The sequence below is a fragment of the Saccopteryx leptura genome, chromosome 5, assembly GCF_036850995.1.
Source record: "Saccopteryx leptura isolate mSacLep1 chromosome 5, mSacLep1_pri_phased_curated, whole genome shotgun sequence".
Taxonomy (NCBI): Eukaryota; Metazoa; Chordata; class Mammalia; order Chiroptera; family Emballonuridae; genus Saccopteryx; species Saccopteryx leptura.
The window spans coordinates 114,798,431-114,818,192 of record NC_089507.1 but is presented as its reverse complement, the minus strand read 5'-3'; the positions used below and the strand labels follow the sequence as shown (position 1 = coordinate 114,818,192).

The 19,762-nt window shown below is 39.7% G+C and overlaps 1 protein-coding gene across 8 annotated transcripts in view; it reads right to left on the bottom strand.

The window, feature by feature from the left end:
• Nucleotides 1-19,762, bottom strand: part of NRP1 (neuropilin 1) — a 177,508-nt gene that overhangs the window by 23,961 nt on the left and 133,785 nt on the right. For 6 of the 8 annotated variants that reach the window (XM_066387487.1, XM_066387495.1, XM_066387492.1 and 3 more), the window contains one exon: nt 13,375-13,479. In XM_066387487.1, coding sequence (XP_066243584.1) covers nt 13,375-13,479 — 105 coding nt within the window. The remainder of the gene's footprint in view (nt 1-13,374; nt 13,480-19,762) is intronic. The other 2 variants (XM_066387490.1, XM_066387491.1) reach the window with 1 other exon arrangement.

Genomic DNA, 19,762 nt, shown 5'->3' with positions numbered 1-19,762 from the left:
AATTTTAGCATCTATATTCATCAGGGATATTGGCCTATAATTTTCTTTCTTTGTGTTGTCTTTCCCTGGTGTTGGAATCAGAATTATGCTTGCCTCATAAAAGGAGCTTAGAAGTCTTTCTTCCTCTTGAATTTTTTGAAATAGCTTGAGAAGGATAGGAGTAAATTCTTCTTTGACTATTTGGTAGAATTCACTTGTGAAGCAATCTGGCCCATGACTTTTTTTTGTTGGGAGTTTTTTGATAACTGTTTTTGGTTTCATTTGGTGTAATTGTTCTATTTAGGTTTTCTGATTCTTCCAGATTGATTTTTGGAAGATTGTATATTTCAAGGAATTTTTCCATTTCATCTAGGTTGTCTAGTTTATTGGCATACAGTTCTTCATAGTATTTTCTTACAATATTTTGTATTTCTGTTGTGTCAGTTGTTATTTCTCCACTCTCATTTCTAATTTTATTTATTTGAGTCCTCTCTCTTTTTTTTTGGTGAGTCTAGTTAAAGGTTCATTGATCTTGTTTACCTTTTCAGAGAACCACCTCCTAGTTTCATTGATCCTCTGTATTGTTTCTTTAGCCTCTATGTCATTTATTTCTGCTCTGATATTTATTATTTCCTTCCTTCTGTTGCATTTGGGCTTTACTTGCTGTTCTTTTTCTAGTTCTTTTAGATGCAGGTTAAGTTGTTTGTTTGAGCTTTTTCTAGCTTCCTAAAGTGTGCCTGTAGTGCTATGAACTTTCTTCTCAGGACTGCTTTCGCTGTGTCCCATAAATTTTGAGTTGTTGTGTGCTCATTTTCATTCATTTCTAGGAATTTTTTTTATTTCTTTTTTTATCTCATTCTTAATCCATTCATTATTTAACAACCTATTATTTAGTTTCCATGTGTTTGAGAATTTTGGAGCTTTTCTGTTGTGGTTGATTTCCAGTTTCATGCCATTGTGATCAGAAAAAGTGCTTGATATGATTTCAATCTTCTTAAATTTGTTGAGGCCACTTTTGTGCCCTAACATATGGTCTAGCCTAGAGAATGTACTATGAGCACTTGAAAAGAATATATATTCTGATGCTTTAGGGTGAAAGGTTCTGAAGATAAGTATTAAATGGAGTTGATCTAGTGTGTCCTTTAAGTCTGTTGTTTATTGTTAATTTTCTTTCTTGATGAACTATCTAGTGATGTTAGTGGGGTATTAAAATCCTCTACTAATATATTGCTGTTGATCTTGCCCTTTAAGTCCATCAAAGTCTGCTTTACATATTTAGGTGTTACTATATTAGGTGCGTAGATATTTATAATAGTTATATATTTCTGTTGGATTGCTCCCTTTATCATTATGTAGTGGCCTTTTTATCTCTTACTATATTCTTTGTTTTAAAGTCCATTTTGTCTGATATAAGTATTGCTACCCCACCTTTTTTTTTCATTTCCATTTGCATGAAATGTTTTTTCCATCCTTTTACCTTCAGTCTATGTGCATCTTTTGTTTTAAGGTGTGTTCTTGTAGACAGCATATGTGCGGGTCCTGTTTTCTTATCCATGCAGCTACCCTATGTCTTTTGATTGGATTGTTTAATCCATTTACATTTAAGGTTATTATTGATATGTAGTTGTTTATTGCCATTTTATTCTTTAAAGTTGTATTCCTCTTTTGGTATATTCTTTTCCCACTTTGATCTGTTTACACCATGCCCCTTAATGTTTCCTGCAGCATTGGTTTGGTTGTAATGAATTCCTTGAGTTTTTTTTTGTCTGGGAAGCTTTTTATTTCTCCTTCAATTTTAAATGATAGCCTTGCTGAATAAAGTAGTCTTGGTTGTAGGTTCTTGTTCTGCATTACTTTGAATGTTTCTTGCCATTCCCTTCTGGCCTCAAGTGTTTCTGTTGAGAAGTCTGATGTCATCCTTATGGGGGCTCCTTTGTAGGTGATAGCCTTTTTTTCTCTTGCAGCTTTTAATATTTTCTCTTTATCGCTTAGCTTTGGTATTTTAATTATGATTTGTCTTGGTGTAGGTTTCTCTTTAATGGAGTTCTCTGTTCTTTTTGAACTTGTGAGAGTTTCTCCTGCATTAATTTAGGAAAGTTTTCAGCTATGATATGATTGAACAAAGTCTCTATCCCTTGTTCTTTCTCTTCTTCTTCAGGAACCCCTATAATGCGGATGTTATTTCTCTTTATGTTGTCACAGAGCTCTCTCAGAGTTTCCTTAGACTTTTTGAGTCTCTTTTCTTTTTTCTTTTCTGCTTTCATTCCAGTTGTCCTCCAACTCACTGATTAGATCCTCAGCTCTATCCATCCTATTTTTAATTCCTTCCATTGTGGTCTTCATTTCTGATATTGTATTTGTCATCTCTGACTGATTCTCTTTTAATATTTCAATATCCCTTTTTCTACTTGCTATCTCTTTATTTAGGTGTTTGTAATGACCATCCATTGCTGTTCTAAGATCCCTAAGCATCCTTACAATCATTATTTTGAACTCCGCATCTGGAAGTTTTGTTATTTTCATATCACTCAGTTCATTTCCTGGATGTTTCTCTTGTGGTTTCATTTGTATTGCACTTCTCTGTCTTCTCATTATATCTCTATGTTTGGGTGTTTTGTTTGTAGAGCTGGTTTAGTCTAGGCTTGGTGTTGTCTGCCTCCAGTTTTCAATTGTGTTATTTCTAGGTCTTCTTGGGTTGGCATCAGCTATTATTTGTAATCCACTTTCGGATTTGGGCCACTTTGAAGTCTTGATTTGTTTGTTTTCTTAACATGTGACTGTCTTTTTTTTCTGATCTCTGCAGGGGGCTTATTGAAAACTGTATCCAGGAATGTGGTGGGTGTAACCTGAGACTCTGAAGTCCTCTTCTGCCAGTTAATCTCTCTGGGGATGGGTGCTTTCTCAGCTTCAGTAGGGGGAGGTGTATCTCAGATCTCCATGGAGACTTGATTTACTGCCCCTCCTCCCTACTTCTTGTTTTCAGCTGTGTCTTGTTGCGCTGATTGGAGCTGGAGAGATGTCTGGAGTTCTGTGACCTGGAATCACTTTGACTTTTCTTTTGTGGAAGGATCAATCCCCTCTCTCAGCTATAGCCGCCTCCAACACTGAATGACCCAGCTTTTCAGGGCATCCCCTGCATTCCTCTGCCCCTCACCATCTGTCTCTCTCTTTCTCTCTCTCCCCTTTCTTTTTGGAAGACAAGCCAGCCCTTTCAACACACCTCATTCCCTGGTCGCCAGGCAAGTGGCTGTGAGCAGTATTTACTGCTCTTTTCCTTGGAGTTAGATTCCTTCTGGGCTCTCAACCTTACCCCCCTCTGTTCCTGTAAGCAGGGGAGATTCAAGTGCTCCCTACCAGTTTGTTGTGGCTTCTTCTTTGCTCCTTGGTTTTTGAGGCTGTTCTTGTAGTCCAGATTTGGATTTTCACACTGAAAAACCAAAAAGGAAAAATAAAAAGCTTCCCAGACCAAAAAAAACCCCTCAAGCAATTTATTACAACCAAACCAATCTTACAAGAAATGTAATGGTTTGTTCATAAAATAGTTTGTAATCCAGTTCAGTGGTGTGAGCTTGGAGTCTGTGCGTCTGCTTACTCCGCTGTCATCTTCAGGTCCTGGGACATGGTGGGTTATAGGTTATAGGTCTAATTTTATAGCATACAGTTCTTCATAGTATTTTCTTACAATCCTTTGTATTTCTGCTGTGTCAGTTGTTACTTCTCCTCTCTCATTTTTATTTTTATTTATTTGAGTCTTCTCTCTGTTTTTCTTGGTAATTCTGGTAAAAGGTTCATCAATCTTGTTTACCTTTTCAAAGAACTAGCTCTTGGTTTCATTGATCCTCTGTATTTTTTTTTAGCTTCTATGTCATTTATTTTTGTTCTGATCTTTATTATTTTCTTCCTTCTATTTCTTCTGGGCTTTACTTGCTGTTCTTTTTCTAGTTCTTTTAGATGCAGGGTTAAATTGTTTATTTGAGTTTTTACTAGCTTCGTAAGTTATGCCTGTAATGCTATGAACTTCCCTCTCAGGACTGCTTTTGCTATGTCCCATAAATTTTGAGTTGTTGTATGTTCATTTTCATTTGCTTTGAGGGAATTTTTTATTCTTCCTTGATCTCATTGTTATCCCATTAGTTGTTTTAATAACATGTTATTCAGTCTCCAAGTGTTTTAGTGTTTTTCAGTTTTTTTATTGTAGTTGATATCTAATTTCATGCCATTGTGTCCTAACATGTGGTCTATCCTAGAGAATGTACCATGAGCACTTGAAAAGAATGTATATTCTGCAGCTTTAGGGTGAAAAGTTCTGAAGATTTTAAATCCAGTTGATCTAGTGTGTCCTTTAAGTCTGCTGTTTCTTTGTTAATTTTCTTTCTTGAGCATCTATCTAGTGATGATAGTGGGGCTTTGAAATCCCCTACTATTATAATGTTGCTGTTGATCTTGTCCTTTATGTTCATCAAAATCTGCTTTATATATTTAGGTGCTCCTATGTTAGGTGCATAGATATTTATAATGGTTATATCTTCCTGTTGAATTGCTCCCTTTATCCCTTTATCCTTATGTAGTGACCTTCTTTATCCCTTACTGTTGCCTATGTTTTAAAGTCTATTTTGTCAGATATAAGTATTGCTACCCCAGCTTTTTTTTCATTTCCATTTTCATAAAATATTTTTTTCCATCCCTTTACTTTCAGTCTATGTATATCTTTTGTTCTGAGATGGGTCTCTTGTAGACAGCAGATGTATGGGTCATGTTTTCTTACGCACAAAGCTACCCTATGTCTTTTGATTGGAGTATTTAATCCATTTATATTTAAGGTTATTATTGATATGTAGTTTTGTTTTTTGTTTTTTTTTTTTGTATTTTTCTGAAGCTGGAAACAGGAAGAGACAGTCAGACAGACTCCCGCATGCGCCAGACCGGGATCCACCCGGCACACCCACCAGGGGCGACACTCTGCCCACCAGGGGGTGATGCTCTGCCCATCCTGGGCATCGCTATATTGTGACCAGAGCCACTCTAGCACCTGAGGCAGAGGCCACAGAGCCATCCCCAGTGCCCAGGCTATCTTTGCTCCAATGGAGCCTTAGCTGTGGGAGAGGAAGAGAGAGACAGAGAGGAAGGAGAGGGGGAGGGGTAGAGAAGCAGATGGGCGCTTCTCCTGTGTGCCCTGGCCAGGAATCGAACCCGGGACTTCTGCACACCAGGCTGACGCTCTACCACTGAGCCAACCGGCCAGGGCCTGATATGTAGTTGTTTATTGCCATTTTATTCTGTAATTCTACATTTCCTCTTTTACTATGTTTTTTCCCCATTTGTTCTGTTTACAGAGGCCCGTTAACATTTCTTGTAGAATTGGTTTGGTTGTAATGAATTCCTTGAGGTTTTTTTTTTTTATCTGGGAAGCTTTTTATTTTTCCTTCAATTTTAAATGATAGCCTTGCTGAATAAAGAAGTCTTGGTTGTATGCTCTTGTTCTGCATTACTTTAAATATTTCTTGCCAATCCCTTCTGGCCTCAAGTGTTTCTGTTGAGAAGTCAAATGTCATCCTTATGGGGGCTCCTCTGTAGGTAATTGACTGCTCTTGCAGCTTTTAGTATCCTTTATCTCTTCATTTTTGTATTTTAATCATGATGTGTCTTGATGTAGGCCTCTTTGGGTTCATCCTTAATGGGACTCTGTTCTTCTTGAACTTTTGTGACCTTTTCCTTCATCAATTTAGGGATGTTTTCAGCTTGATTTCTTTAATCAGGTTCTCTATTCCTTGTTCTTTCTCTTCTCCTTCAGGACCCCCTATGATATGGATGTTGTTTCTCTTCATGTTGTCACAGAGCTCTCTTAGAATTTCCTCAGACATTTTGAGCTTCTTTTCTTTTTGATGCTCTGGGTTCTGTGCTTTCATTAATTTTGTCCTCTACATCACTGATTTGATCCTTAGCTTCAACCATCCTGCTTATAGTTCCTTCTAGTGTGGTCTTCATTTCTGATGTTGTATTTGTCACTTCTGATTGGTTCTTTTTTTATGATTTCAATATCCTTCTTGATGCTTGCTATCTCTTTATTTAAGTGCTCATTATGTCCATCCATTGTTGCTAAGATCTTTAAGCATCCTAACAATCTTTATTATAAACTCTGCATCTGGTAATTTGGTTATTTCCATCTCATTCAGCTCTTTTTCTGGTGATTTCTCTTGTTGATTCATTTGGGTTGCATTTCTCTGCCTTCCCATTTTGTCTGTGTATAGACTCCTCCTTTGGATGAGTTGTTTGTGTAGCTTGCTGAGTCTAGGGTTGGTATTGTCTGCCTCCAGTTTCCAGTTGTGTTGTTTCTAGAACTTCTTGGGTTGGCATCAGCTACTGTTTGTAAACTGCTGTGGGCTATTTTTCTGGTCACTGTTCTTTTTGTTATTTTTATCGGCGTCTTCCATATCTTAACTGGGTCAGGTGTGAGGAGCCCTTCCTTAAAATGTCATTCTAACAAGGGTTATTAGGTCCTGAACTAATGCTCTCTGTATCTGGCCTCTGGATGTGCTCTTCCTGGACCTTCTTGGCCAGAGCCTGGTGCAGACCAGTGGGGGTTGCTTCCTATGACTGGCCCTTATCTACTTTTTTGGAGCAACAGGCGATCCAGTGTTGTGGCTGCCTCTGCTGAGCCCAGGTACCATTGTTAATATCAATTTAGGCTGGCTTTTGTCTACTTTTGGCCTGTAGGATGTTCGTTTAAATGTTCAGGTTCCCCTGAGATGCGCTTTCTGCAGCCTCTTATTGGTGGCTACTTGTTGGGCTCAGTACTATAAATCAGGGGATAGGTAAGGTATTGGATGTGGCTTGCCCCTTAGCCTCAGGTGTTGTTCTATTCAGCCTTCTTTTTTCATTATTTTATTTTATTTTGTATTTTTCTTCCTTTTTAGTCCTCAGAAGGTAGTGGCCACAGGATTCCAATGGGTGTGGCCTCAGTGTTCCCAAGGTGTGATCTGTCCACAGGCCTGCCACCACCGTTACCACTGTCTCAGGCATTCGGGCATGGGCGTTGCTGGCGCTGGCCTGCTGCTAAGGTCACTGCAGCTTCTGCCTCGCCTCTGTGGGTAGGAATGGAGGCATGCACCTGGGCCTCTGCCACAGCCAGCCCTTGGCCTCTGCTCTGTCCCTGTGGGTGGGGCTGCATTTGTGTGCCTGGTGTAAGCCTCGGCCAGTTCCCCAGCTTCCGCCCCACCCCCGCAGGTGCAACTGTGTGCGCACACTGGGGCTGCAAGCCTCGGCTGGTTCCCCAGCCTCTGCTTCACCCCTGTGGGCAGTACCCCAGGCAGGACCCCAGACAGGACCACTTTGGAATGCCCAGGCTGCAACTCTGGCCAGACCCCTTCTTCTGCCCCCACAGACAGGACAGCGCTCCCGCATCATGCCGCTGCTTGCCCTCTGATGAGCACTCAGTAGTGTGGGGGATAATGCAGCTCAGATCTCAGCACTCAACTCTGTATCCTTGATGGCTCCCTGTTTCTAAGTGACTCTGCTCTGAGTGCCGTGGGAGAGCTTGTTTGGATGGTGACCTGCCACCCTTTGCTGGTATTGCTGGTTCCAGGGGAAATATTCACTTCAGATTTGGGGAGTGACTCAGACCAGGGGTTAAGGTGGCTGTCCGTTTAAGTGTTTCTCCCTGTGCCTCCTAGATTACACTCTCTTCCTGCTATTCTGGTCCTCTCAGCTCTCCCTGGCCCTGGATCCCCAGGTGAGTGGTTGCGAAAGAAGTTTTCTGCGTGGTCCCTTTAAGACGAATCCTGGGTCTGAGAAATCTGTCTCTTTCTCACAAACAGTATCCTGGCTTATTTCACAGCTAAGTACTGTCCATATGCCTCTTCTAGGCTCTGGGCTGCAGGCTGGGTCATTGGTCCTGGGGTCCAGGACACTCCCTTATTCAGGAAAGCCCCACACAGGTCCCTCTGGGCCACTTCTTGCTCTTGGGAGCTGGGCAGCCCTCTCTACATTTCCACTTTTCCTACCAGTCTCAGGGTGGCTTCTTCGATGATCTTTGGTTATAGATTCCTCTTGGTTTAGCCCAAAGTTGGTTTTTCCAGATGATTGTTTTTTCTTTTTTCTTTTTCTTTTTTTTTTAGACAGAGAAAGAGTCAGAGAGAGGGATAGATAGGGACAGACAGACAGGAATGTAGAGGGACAAGAAGCATCAATCATTAGATTTTCCTTGTGACACCTTAGTTGTTCATTGATTGCTTTCTCATATGTGCCTGGACCGTGGGCCTTCAGCAGACCGAGTAACCCCTTGCTCGAGCCAGCGACTTTGGGTCCAAACTAGTGAGCTTTTGCTCAAACCAGATGAGCTCGCGCTCAAGCTGGCAACCTTGGGGTCTCGAACCTGGGTCCTCCGCATCCCAGTCCGACGCTGTATCCACTGCACCACCACCTGGTCAGGTAAGACCAGATGATTGTTCTTAAAATCAAGTTGTAAGCCTCTTTGGTTCTGGGAGGTGGAAGTTCGAACATCCACCTACTACATTGCCATTTTGCTGCTCCCTCCAACACATTTATTCATACAACATTCAGATGGCAAGGAGAATTTGAGGCTTCATTCCAAGGGCATTTGCTGATTCCCAGACTGAGCATGGCATGTGACTGCAACAGTGGACACAAAGGCCTCCAAATGTCCTCAGCAGCTGGGACATTATAAGTGACCTAGACCTCTAAGTGTCAAAGAGTTTCCCAAGGTTTCAGATGTATGCCTTCAAGGGAGGCGCAAGGCTGGTTCCACAATCTATTTCAGTACAAGAAAAAGGCCATCGGTAACCCAGAAAAGGACCCTCACCAGAACCGAATCATGTTGGCACCCTGATCTCAACTTCCAACCACCAGACTTAAGAGAAATAAATATTTGTTTTTTGTCAGCTAAAACAAACAAAACAGAACAAACAAACAAAAAACAAAAACAAAGGTTTATAGTAGATGGCAATAGTTACTCTTTTTTTTCCCCTACAATAGTTGTTTACTTTTTCCCAAAGACAGATATTTCTGCCCTGCATGTAGTTTGGAAAACTGCAGGAAAAGGAGAAGGGGAGAAACATTTCTCTACAGTTTCAAGGAAGCAGGGATTGCACAACAACAACTTGAACCATGTGAGCTTTTCATCAATTTGGGTCGACTGACATGGCTGGTTAGGGGCCTGCATGAAAACTTAGCTGTGTTCTCTTTCTCTCTATGTTTGCACTTCCATTGTCCATTCATTGTCATTACAGTTACGTCTTAAACTTGCCCAACCAGAAGAGTCACCTGACTGCTTGTTCAAATTGTAGTTCCCAGCCCACTTCCCCTCTTCTGCTTTTCCTGAGGACCAGAATGTCTAGGGGTCAGCCCTTGAAACCTGTATTTCTGAAAGCTTCTCAGGTGAGACTTAAAATGCAGGAAGCTTGGAAAACACTAGTTTGCTGTTTCTGACTTAGGTTCTTGGTGTTTCTCCTTACGAGTGTCTGCACTGAAGATCATGGCCAGAGACCATTTGTTTGCTATCCCAAGAGAAAAAGCCCTGGGCAGACTCAGGGTAAGGGCCTGGTGTGGGGCCATGAATGTCATCTAGAGTGTTGGAGGTCGTTATAAGGTGCCATTGTTGGCTCTGGCTGGTTGGCTCCATGGTATAGCATTGGCCCAGTGTGTGGATGTCCCAGGTTTGGTTCCTGGTCAGGGCACACAGGAGAAACAACCATCTGCTTCTCCACTCCTCCACCTCCCCTACTCTCTCTTTTTCTCTCTTCCCCTCCCACAGCCATAGCTCGTTTGGTTTGAGTGTATTGGCCTGGGTGCTGAGGATGGCTCTGTGGAGCCTCGGCCTCAGGTGCTAAAAATAACTGTGTTGTAAGCATGGCCCAGATGGGAATTGCTGGGTGGATCCTGGTTGGGTGCATGTGGGAATCTGTCTATCTTCCCTCCTCTCACTTGGAAAAGAAGAAAAATAAATAAATAAGGTGCCATTGTAGACCTTCCAATAGCATCATTCAACAAAGATCTGTGATCATCTCTGTTGTGCGTGGGCCCTAGTCCTATCCTGTGGCACCCACAGAGCTGGTCCTGGATGATGGACCAGAGCTGCGGAAGCATTGTTCTTGTCAAGGTCTGAAGATTTCTGAGCTAATCGGCTGCAGCACCAAGTCACGTTTACCCCCCTTTCCCAGTAAATGTTCTGGCTGAGTGGTCACACGTGTGCGTGGCTTCAATGAGGCAGGCCCCGGGAAGAAGAAATTACATATATTATGGGTTAAAAAGGTGAACCTATAATGGAAGAATTGGAGGGCAGCCAGAATACATTATCATTCTGTTCCCAGTGGCCTCACAGGAGAAACACTCAAGGTGAAAATTCACTTTTTAAAACTGACAGGCATTATCAGTTTTGTTGTAGGTTGGAAGCCAAATTCTGCTCTTGGGCACACAAGGATCCAATGTGAAATCCAGCCTCCCAGTGCCTTTGCAGGCCATTGTATGATCTCATGAGTTCAAAGGCATTTGCAAATGAATAACTTGCAGGTGAATTTTCACCTTGGTGAGCAAATATGGGAGAGCAAAACCTCTCATTTTCACTCAGTTGGTACATGTCACCCAGAATGCAGTGTTGTTCATAAGTAAAGAACAGTCTATTACAATACTTCTCTCTTCTCTCCATGTACAAATAGGCCACCCCAGGGAGGAGAAATGGAAGCAACAACATCTGCTTTCAGGAACTGAATGCTGCTCAAGAGGGCCTCCATTCCAATCCCCACACTCCCACCTCTCAGGTTAAAGTGAGAATGTGTTTAGTCGGTTGTATTGGACAGAACAGTACGTTTGCCACTCTGACGGTGAAGTCTTTCCCAAAGTGAGCAGAGATGGTGCAAAGTTGTGTGCATGCCTGGGACGTGACTTGTTCACATGTGCAAAGATACCAGACCAAGGTGCTGGTCTGGCTCCTTGCAGACATTTATATAGGGGCACACCCTTTCCCAGAAAAGGGTAACAAAGAGCTTCCTTGAGCAAACATGGTTATAATGCAGCCAATGACTATGAAGCATAATATGACTTTTAAGATCTCTAACCAATGGGGGTGTGATGTGTGCATAATGAATACCTTAATAAGTTCTTAATATTATGCCTCTATTTATAGAATTATTGAAGCAAATATATTGGCCTGAGAAAATTAAAAAAAAATTTTGACATGGTAATATTTAAAATAAAAATTTACAGTAAATTGTTTTTCTATGTACACAAAAATTATTTTAAAAACTATAGAGAAACCCTAATCTTATGCTTTTAAAGGATTGCCCGTTTTCCACTATAAAAGACCATTTTCTGTGGCTTGTCACTTGTTGCCATATAGTTTGCTCCAGGCTAACATACTTGCCCTATTTCATTCAAGAGCTTCAGTCTCAATTGATTTAGTTATGAACTGATGCAAAAAATGAGGTTGGTTGTTCTGAGATGAGGGATAAATCCGAGGCTTTGTTCTAATCGATATTAGCTGACCACTCCAGGGTATATAATGAAAAGGACCCTCTCTACAAGAGGCTAATTGAAAAGGAAATACAGTGTGGTGATTGCAGCCATTCCTTTTAATGAGGAATTTCACCACGGCTGTGTGACAGGGTTGGCAAAAAATCCGAGGTTCAGGGCAGTGTTTCCAGGCAACCCTGGGAAGATTCTATGGGACCTGGTTCAGAGATCTGTATTCCCGTTTTTAACATCAGCTGTAGGGTTTGCAGCTTGAATTTGACATCTTACAAAGAAAACATCTCTGCATTAAGAGCAATTTTTGTGGTTTATGGCTACTTATATATAAGCTTTGTTTTCCAAAGCTCATAGCAACAGAACATTTATTGGCCATGTAACTGTAAGTGATTACCCCGGAAATTTGGGAGACAGCCTTAGGAGTGGGACTTAAATGTAAACCTAGTCCGTTATACTAAATTTCTGAACTAGATTTGAGTCCTTATTCCCTCTCAGAGTGCAGCACTCTCTTACACCTTCAGAGGAGGGCTTTGCAAGTAACTAGAAACGTACTTTGAGACATTTCCTTCCAGACTTTACAATGGAGGCATTAGCCAGTCACATTATACACTTTTATGAAGTTACATGGTAATGCCTTTGGTTGCACCCATGGAAATTATGTGTAGGCTCTCTGTCTCTTCTGGGTAAACATACAGACCTGCATTCAAGGGCTCATGTTTAACATAAAATGAGAGTCAGATGCTATGTGAAACTGCATTTTGACCCAAGTAGCAGTAAAGGTCCCATAGTGCCTTTTGCAACATTAAGGGGAAAGTCCTAGGCGCCTTGGCTGATGTCCAAATGGTGCAATCCATTCCCCACTTGCCTAACATTTCCTCTGTCGTTCCAAGTGGAAGGGAAGGTCACTCTCTAGCTTTGAGGGTTTTAGAATACTCTGATTAGTGATGCATTTGGCACACACCAGCCCTAATATATTTACTAGTTGGTGCTAATGTGAACTGACGACTAATTTTGTTGAGGAAACTTTTAATGCAAGATGACTTACAAAATCCTAACTTAAAAGCTACATTTCAAATATGAGCCTCATTTCACCCACTGGTTGGATAAAAGAGCCACTCAAAATTTTATCCTCAGTAGAAAATAAAAATAAACACACACATTCTATTGTGTGTAGTTATATAATTAATGTATTGTTGTGGAAGGGGGTTGCGGGGTGGGGGTTGAAGATAAGGATCTGTTTAGCTCGTTTTAGCCATGGAGAAATCCTTATTCCATTAGGACAGTCCTAGCATTGACTCTGAAAATGGCTGGGACTATGAAGAACAAGTTTTTGTTTGTTTCAGTTTTTTTCTTTTTGTGATAGAGACAGAGAGAGGGACAGATAGGGACAGACAGACAGAAAGGGAGAGAGATGAGAAATATCAATTCTTCATTGTGACTTGTTCAATTGTTCATTGATTGCTTTCTCATATGTACCTTGACCAGGATGGGGGGGGGGCTACAACAGAGTGAGTGACCTCTTGTTCAAGCCAGGGACCTTGGGCTTAAGCCAGTGACCATGGGGTCATGTCTATGATCCCACAATCAAGCCAGTGACCCTGCACTCAAGTTGGTGAGCCCATGCTCAAGCTGGCAACCTCAGGGTTTCAAACCTGGGTCCTCTGCATCCCAGTTTGACACTCTATCCACTACGCCACTGCCTGGTCAGGCTGAAGAATAAGTTCTTTACATGGAAAACACGAGGACATAAAAATGCATCTCCCCTGACAAGGCTGCCTCTGTGGGGGCATTCCTGCCACCACCCTGATGACCAGTGCCATGAGGTGTTACATAGACACAGACAGACATTCACTAGCTGGCCTCAATGACAGTAGGGACCGAAACGGCACAACAATGGGATGAAGATGGTGTCTGCACCTGTGAGTTGGAAGTCATCACCTGTTCCACTGTGGCAGTTGGCCTGGTCATCATCACACTCATCCACCAGGTTCCCATTGGGGGTGGTTGGTCCAGCTGTAGGAGCTGCAATAAGAGCCAAGAATTAGTATCTCACCTCCGAAATGAACTCTCAAGCTTCCAGCCTTCAAATCTGCTAATGCGTTTACAGAAAACTCTGCTCTGTGGCCAGAAGGCCAGGAGCCTGGTTTACCTCTTTCAGGAGATACACAGACTTGGATTTTGAAAAATCTGTTGGAGACTGCTTTGTTTTGGTCTTTGACCCCTATCTGCTGAATAGAGTTAGCTACCTTAGCATTTTTTACTTTGTTATCTACATAAACACTCTTTTTTTGAAAAGTTCTTGAATTCTCACTGGTTATTTATTCATGACTCTAGAATGAGGAACTTTGATTGTAGAGATAGTGCATGAGCTGTCTGTCCTTTCATTTTCAAGATGCTAGAGACTCACTTGTCATGAATTCTTTTATGGCCTTAGTACAGTTGGCTAAGTTCATATCATTTTTTACCCAAAAGAGAGTCCCAACACATTCACTTTTAGTATGATATTATGTCACTTTTTCTTTTTTTGAGTGGCTCTGTTTCCAGCAGCTGTGACCCCTCCCCAGGTCTGTGAGGGCTTGTCTTGGATAACCTGTGGTCATTCCACCTTCTCTCCTGGAGAACTGCATTCCAGGGCTGCCCTGTCTTCCAGTATCTTTCAGTGTGTAGACGAAAGGTATCCAACATTGATTAAAGACTTCTTTTGAAGTTCTTGAAATTTAGTTTAGTCTATGTTGTTCAGACTGTTACTCCTTTTTGCAATCTGCTTAATATTTCACAATTTTGGGGATTACACTTCACCTTATGAGCCTGGAGGGAATGTACAGTAGTACTCTTGATGTCTGAGAACCAGACAAGGGTGGGAGTGGGGTTGGAGGGCTGTTCTCTAATAGCTTTTGGCCAGTAGGACTGTGCTGGTCATTGCTATTTTCTGAATAAAAATTTGACATTATCATTGTGTTTAAATATTGAGCAGAGTTACAACACATATAGAAATGTAGGTAGTGTCAACTTCCTCAACTGCCTGGCAGAACCCGCCAGGAAACCAGCATGTGAAGATACTGTGCACACTGTTTAGGCACATGGTCTACACTTTGTGAAATGCACACACAAATAGTCCAGGCTCACTTATTTTTGTTTTAATTTTAGCTTTTATATTTTTCAATTGTACTTGACGTGCAATATTATATGAGTTTCAGGTATACAGCAGAGTGATTAGACATTTATATAACTTAAGAAGTAATCACCACAATTAGTCTGGTGCCCCATACAGTTATCATAATATTACTGACTATATTCCCTGTGCTGTACTTTACATCCCTGTGACTATTTTGTGACTACCAATTTCTATGTCTTAACCCTCTCAACTTCTTCATTCAGCCTCTAACTCCCCTCCCGCTTGGTAGCCATCAGTTTGATCTTTGGATCTATAAGTCTCTTTCTGTTTTATTTGTTCATTTATTTTGTTCTTTTAGATTCCATATATAAGCAAAATCATATGATATTTGTCTTTCTCTGACATTTCACTTAGTATAATACACTCTAGGTACATCTGTGTTGTTGCAAATGGTACTAGTTCATTCCTTCTTATGACTGAGCAATATTCCATCATGTATATGGACCACATCTTTATCCACTCATCCACTGATGGACATTTAGGTTTCTTGCTTGTCTTGGCTGTTGTAAATAACACTGCAGTGAACATAGTGACGCATATAACTTTTCAAATTAGTGTTATGGATTTCTTCAGCTAAATATCCAGAAGGGGAACTGTTGAGTCATAAGGTAGTTTTATTTTTAATTTTTTAGAGAAATATCTATACTGTTTTAAATAGTGTCTGTGCTACTTTTCATTCCCACCAACAGTGCACAAGGGTTTAATTTCCTCCATATACTCACCAACACTTGTAGCCATTCTGACAGGTGTGAGGCGATATCTTGTTATGTTTTAGATATGCATTTCTCTAACAATTAGTGACACTGAGCATCATTTCATATAGCTATTGAACTCTTAGGAGAAATGCCTATCAGGTCCTCTGCTCATTTTTTTTAAAATAACTGAAGCCTATTTTATTACTTCAAGTATTAATGATAAAAAAAATACAGCACAGCTGTTGCATTTAAAAAAGTGAAACTATCTCATTTATTAATTGGATTGTTTAGAGAGGTTTTTTTGGTATTCAGTTGTAGGATTTCTTTATAAAGTTTGGACACTAAGCTCTTATCTAATGTATGTTTGCAAATATCTTCTACAATTCCGTAGGTGGTCTTTTCATTCTGTTGATTTTTTTAAAAAATTTAGACAATTAAATTTAACAGGGTGATATTGGTCAACCCAGAGCACATAGATTTAGAGAAAACATCTCCACATCATTTGGACAGTCGATTATGCCATATACCCATCACCTAAAGTCAAATCATCCTCATTACCCTATATTTTGTTTCTTTTGAAGCCCCTCCCCCTCTCTCACTTCCCTCTCTCTCCTCTCTTGCCCTCCCCCTGGTAACCACTGCACTATCTATGTCCATGAGCTTCAATTTTGTGTCCCACCTATGTATGGAATCATACAGTTCTTAGCTTTTTCTGATTTACTATTTCACTCAGTATAATGTCATCAAGGTCCATCCATGTTGTCATAAATGGTACTATGTCATCATTTCTTATGGCTGAGTAGTATTCCATTGTATATATGAACCACATCTTCTTTATCTAATCCTCTATTTAAGGGCTTTTTGGTTCTTTCCATGTCTTGGCCACTGTGAACAAAGCTGCAATGAACATGGGAATGCATGTGTCTTTATGTACCCATGTTTTCAAGTTTTGGGGATATATACCCAGTAGAGGGATTGCTGGGTCATATGGTAGTTCTATTCTTAATTTTTTGAGGAACCACCATACTTTCTTCCATAATGGTTGTACTACTTTACATTCCCACCAACAATAAATGAGGTTTCTTTTTTCTCCACAGCCTCTCCAACACTTACTATTACCTGTCTTGTTGATAATAGCTAATCTAAAAGGTATGAGGTGGTATTTCACTGTAGCTTTGTGTTGCATTTCTCTAATAGCTAGTTAAGATGAGCATTTTTTCATGTATCTACTGGCCATTTCTATTTCTTCTTGGGAGAAGTGTCTGTTCATGTCCTCTTCCCATTTTTTTATTGGGTTGTTTGCTTGTTTGTTGCTGAGTTTTGTGAGTTTTTTATATATTTTGAATATTAGCCCCTTATCTGAGATGTTGTTTGAAAATATCATCTGCCATGTAGTTGACTGTCTGTTTATTTTGTTGTCAGTTTCTTTTGCTGTGCAGAAGCTTCTTAATCTGATGTAGTCCCATTCATTTATCTTTACCTTCACTTCCCTTGCCTTTGGAGTCAAATTCATAAAGTGCTCTTTATGGCTAAGGTCCATAAGTTTAGTACCTATGTTTTCTTCTAAGTAATTTATTGTTTCAGATCTTATATTTAGGTCTGTGATCCATTTTAAATTAATTTATGTGCAAGGGGACAAACTGTAGTCAAGTTTCATTCTTTTGTATGTGGCTTTCCAGTTTTCCCAGCACCATTTATTGAAGAAGTTTTTTTTTGTTTTTTTTTTCTCCACTGTGTGTTTTTGGCTCCTTTGTCAAAGATAATTTGCCCATATATATGTGGTTTTATTTCTGGGATTTGTATCCCATTCCATTGGTTTGTGTGTCTATTTTTCTGCCAGTACCATGCTGTTTTGATTATTGTGGCTCTGTAGTATAATTTGAAGTCAGGTATTGTAATGCCTCCAGCTTCGTTTTTTTCCCCTTAGGATTACTTTGGTTATTCGGGTTTTTTATGGTTCTACATAAACCTGATGATTTTTTTTGTTCCATTTCTTTAAAAAATGACATTGGAATTTTGATAGGAATTGCATTAAATTTGTATATTGCTTTGGGTAAAATGGCCATTTTAACTATATTTATTCTTCCTATCCATGAACAAGGAGTATTTTTTCATTTCATTGTGTCTTTTTTCAATTTCCTTTAATAATGCTTTGTAGTTTTCAGTATATAGGTCCTTTACATTCTTTGTTATGTTTATTCCCAGGTATTTTATTTAACTTTTGTTGCAACTGTAAAAGGGATTATTTTTTTGAGTTCTTTTTCTGAAGTTTCATTGTTGGCATATAAGAAAGAAATAGACTTCTGTATATTAATTTTGTATCCTGAGACCTTTACTGTATTGGTTTATTGTTTCTAGTAGCCTTTCTGTGGAGTCTTTGAGTTTTTTGTTTTGTTTTGTTTTTTATTTTTTGTGGCAGAGACAGAGAGAGTCAGAGAGAGGGACAGGCAGACCAGAAGAAAGAGAGATGAGAAACATCAATTCTTTGTTGTGGTTCCTTAGTTGTTCATTGATTGATTTCTCATATGTGCCTTGACCGGGGGGCTACCACAGACCGAGTGACCCCTTGCTCAAGCCAGCAACCTTGGGCTCAAGCTAGTGAGCCTTGCTCAAACCCAATGAGCCCACACTCCAGCTGGTCACCTCGGGGTCTCGAACCTGGGTCCTTCACGTCCCAGTCCAACGCTCTATCCACTGCGCCACTGCCTGGTCAGGCTTTGGCCTTTTTAATATACAGGATCAAATCATCTGCAAAAAGTGAAAGCTTAACTTCTTCTTTCCCAATATGAATGCCTTTTATTTCTTTCTCTTGTTTGATTGCTCTGGCTAGAACTTCCAGCACTATGTTGAATAGGAGTGGAGAGAGTGGGCAGCCTTGTCTTGTTCCTGATTTTTGAAAAAATGTTTTTAGTTTTTTTACCATTTAGCATGACGTTAGCTGATGGTTTGTTGTAAATGGCCTTTATTATGCTGAGGTATTTTCCTTCTCTAATCATTTGGTTGAGTGTTTTAAACATAAAACGATATTCTTTTTTATCAAAAGCCTTTTCTGCATCTGTTGATAGGATCATATGGTTTTTGTTCTTTGTTTTGTTGATATGGTGTATTACATTAATTGTTTTACTTATGTTAAACCATCCTTGTGATTCTGGGATGACTTGATCATGATGAATTAAATGTTTTGTTGTATTTGATTTGCTAGTATGTTGTTTAGGATTTTTGCATCTGTGTTCATTAGAGATATTGGTCTGTAGTTTTCTTTATTTTATGTTGTTCTTGCCAGGATTTGGTATGAGGGTTACGTAGGTCTTCTAAAATGTGTTAGAATGTATTGCTTCTCCTTCAATTGTTTAGAAGACTTTGAGAAGGATAGAAAACAAATCTTTGTATGTTTGGTAGAATTCACTAATATAGCCATCTGGCCCTGGACTTTTATTTTTAGGGAGGTTTTTGATAGTTGTTTTTATTTCTTCCTTGCTTATGGGTCTATTTAGGCTTTCTACTTCTTCGTGATTCAGTCTAGGAAGATTGTATTGTTCTAGGAATTTATCCATTTCTTCCAGATTGTTGAATTTGGTGGCATATAGTTTTTCATAGTATTATACAATAACCCTTTGTATCCCTATAATATCCATGGTAATTTCCCTTTATATTTTGGATTTTGTTTATATGAATCCTTTCTCTTTTTTCCTTAGTGAGTCTTGCCAGGGGTTTGTCAATTTTGTTGATCTTTTCAAAGAACTAGCTTTTTGTCGTATTAATTTTTTCTATAGTTTTTCTGTTCTCTATTTCATTTATTTCTGCTTTAATTTGTATTATTTCCTTTCTTCTGCTGGTTTTGGGTTGCTTTTGTTCTTCTTTTTCTAGTTCCTTAAGATATGATGTTAGGTTGTTTACTTGGGCTCTCTCTTGTTAGTTCTTATAAGCCTGTAATGATATAAACTTCCCTCTTGCTACTGCTTTCACTGCATCTCAGAGATTCTGATATGTTGTGTTGTCATTTTCATTTGTCTGTATATATCTTTTGATCTCTTCTTTTATTTCTTCTTTACCCAGTCATTTTTTAGAAGTATGTTGTTTAATTTCCACATTTTTGTGGCTTTGTTTACTTTTTTGCAGTTGAATTCTTTATGGTCAGATATTATGCTTGGTATAATTTCAACCTTTCTGAATTTGTTGATGTTAGTTTTGTGGCCCAGCATATGGTCTGTTCTTGAGAATGTGCCATGTACACTGGAGAAAAATGTATGTACTCTGACGTTTTTGGATGAAATGTCCCATAGATGTCTATCATTTCCATTTTTTCTAGTGTTTCATTTAAGGTCGATATTTCTTTATTGATTTTCTGTTTGGATGAACAATCTAAAGCCATCAATGATCTATTGAGGTCTCCAAGGATGATTGTATTTTTTTCAGTTTGTACTTTTACATCAGT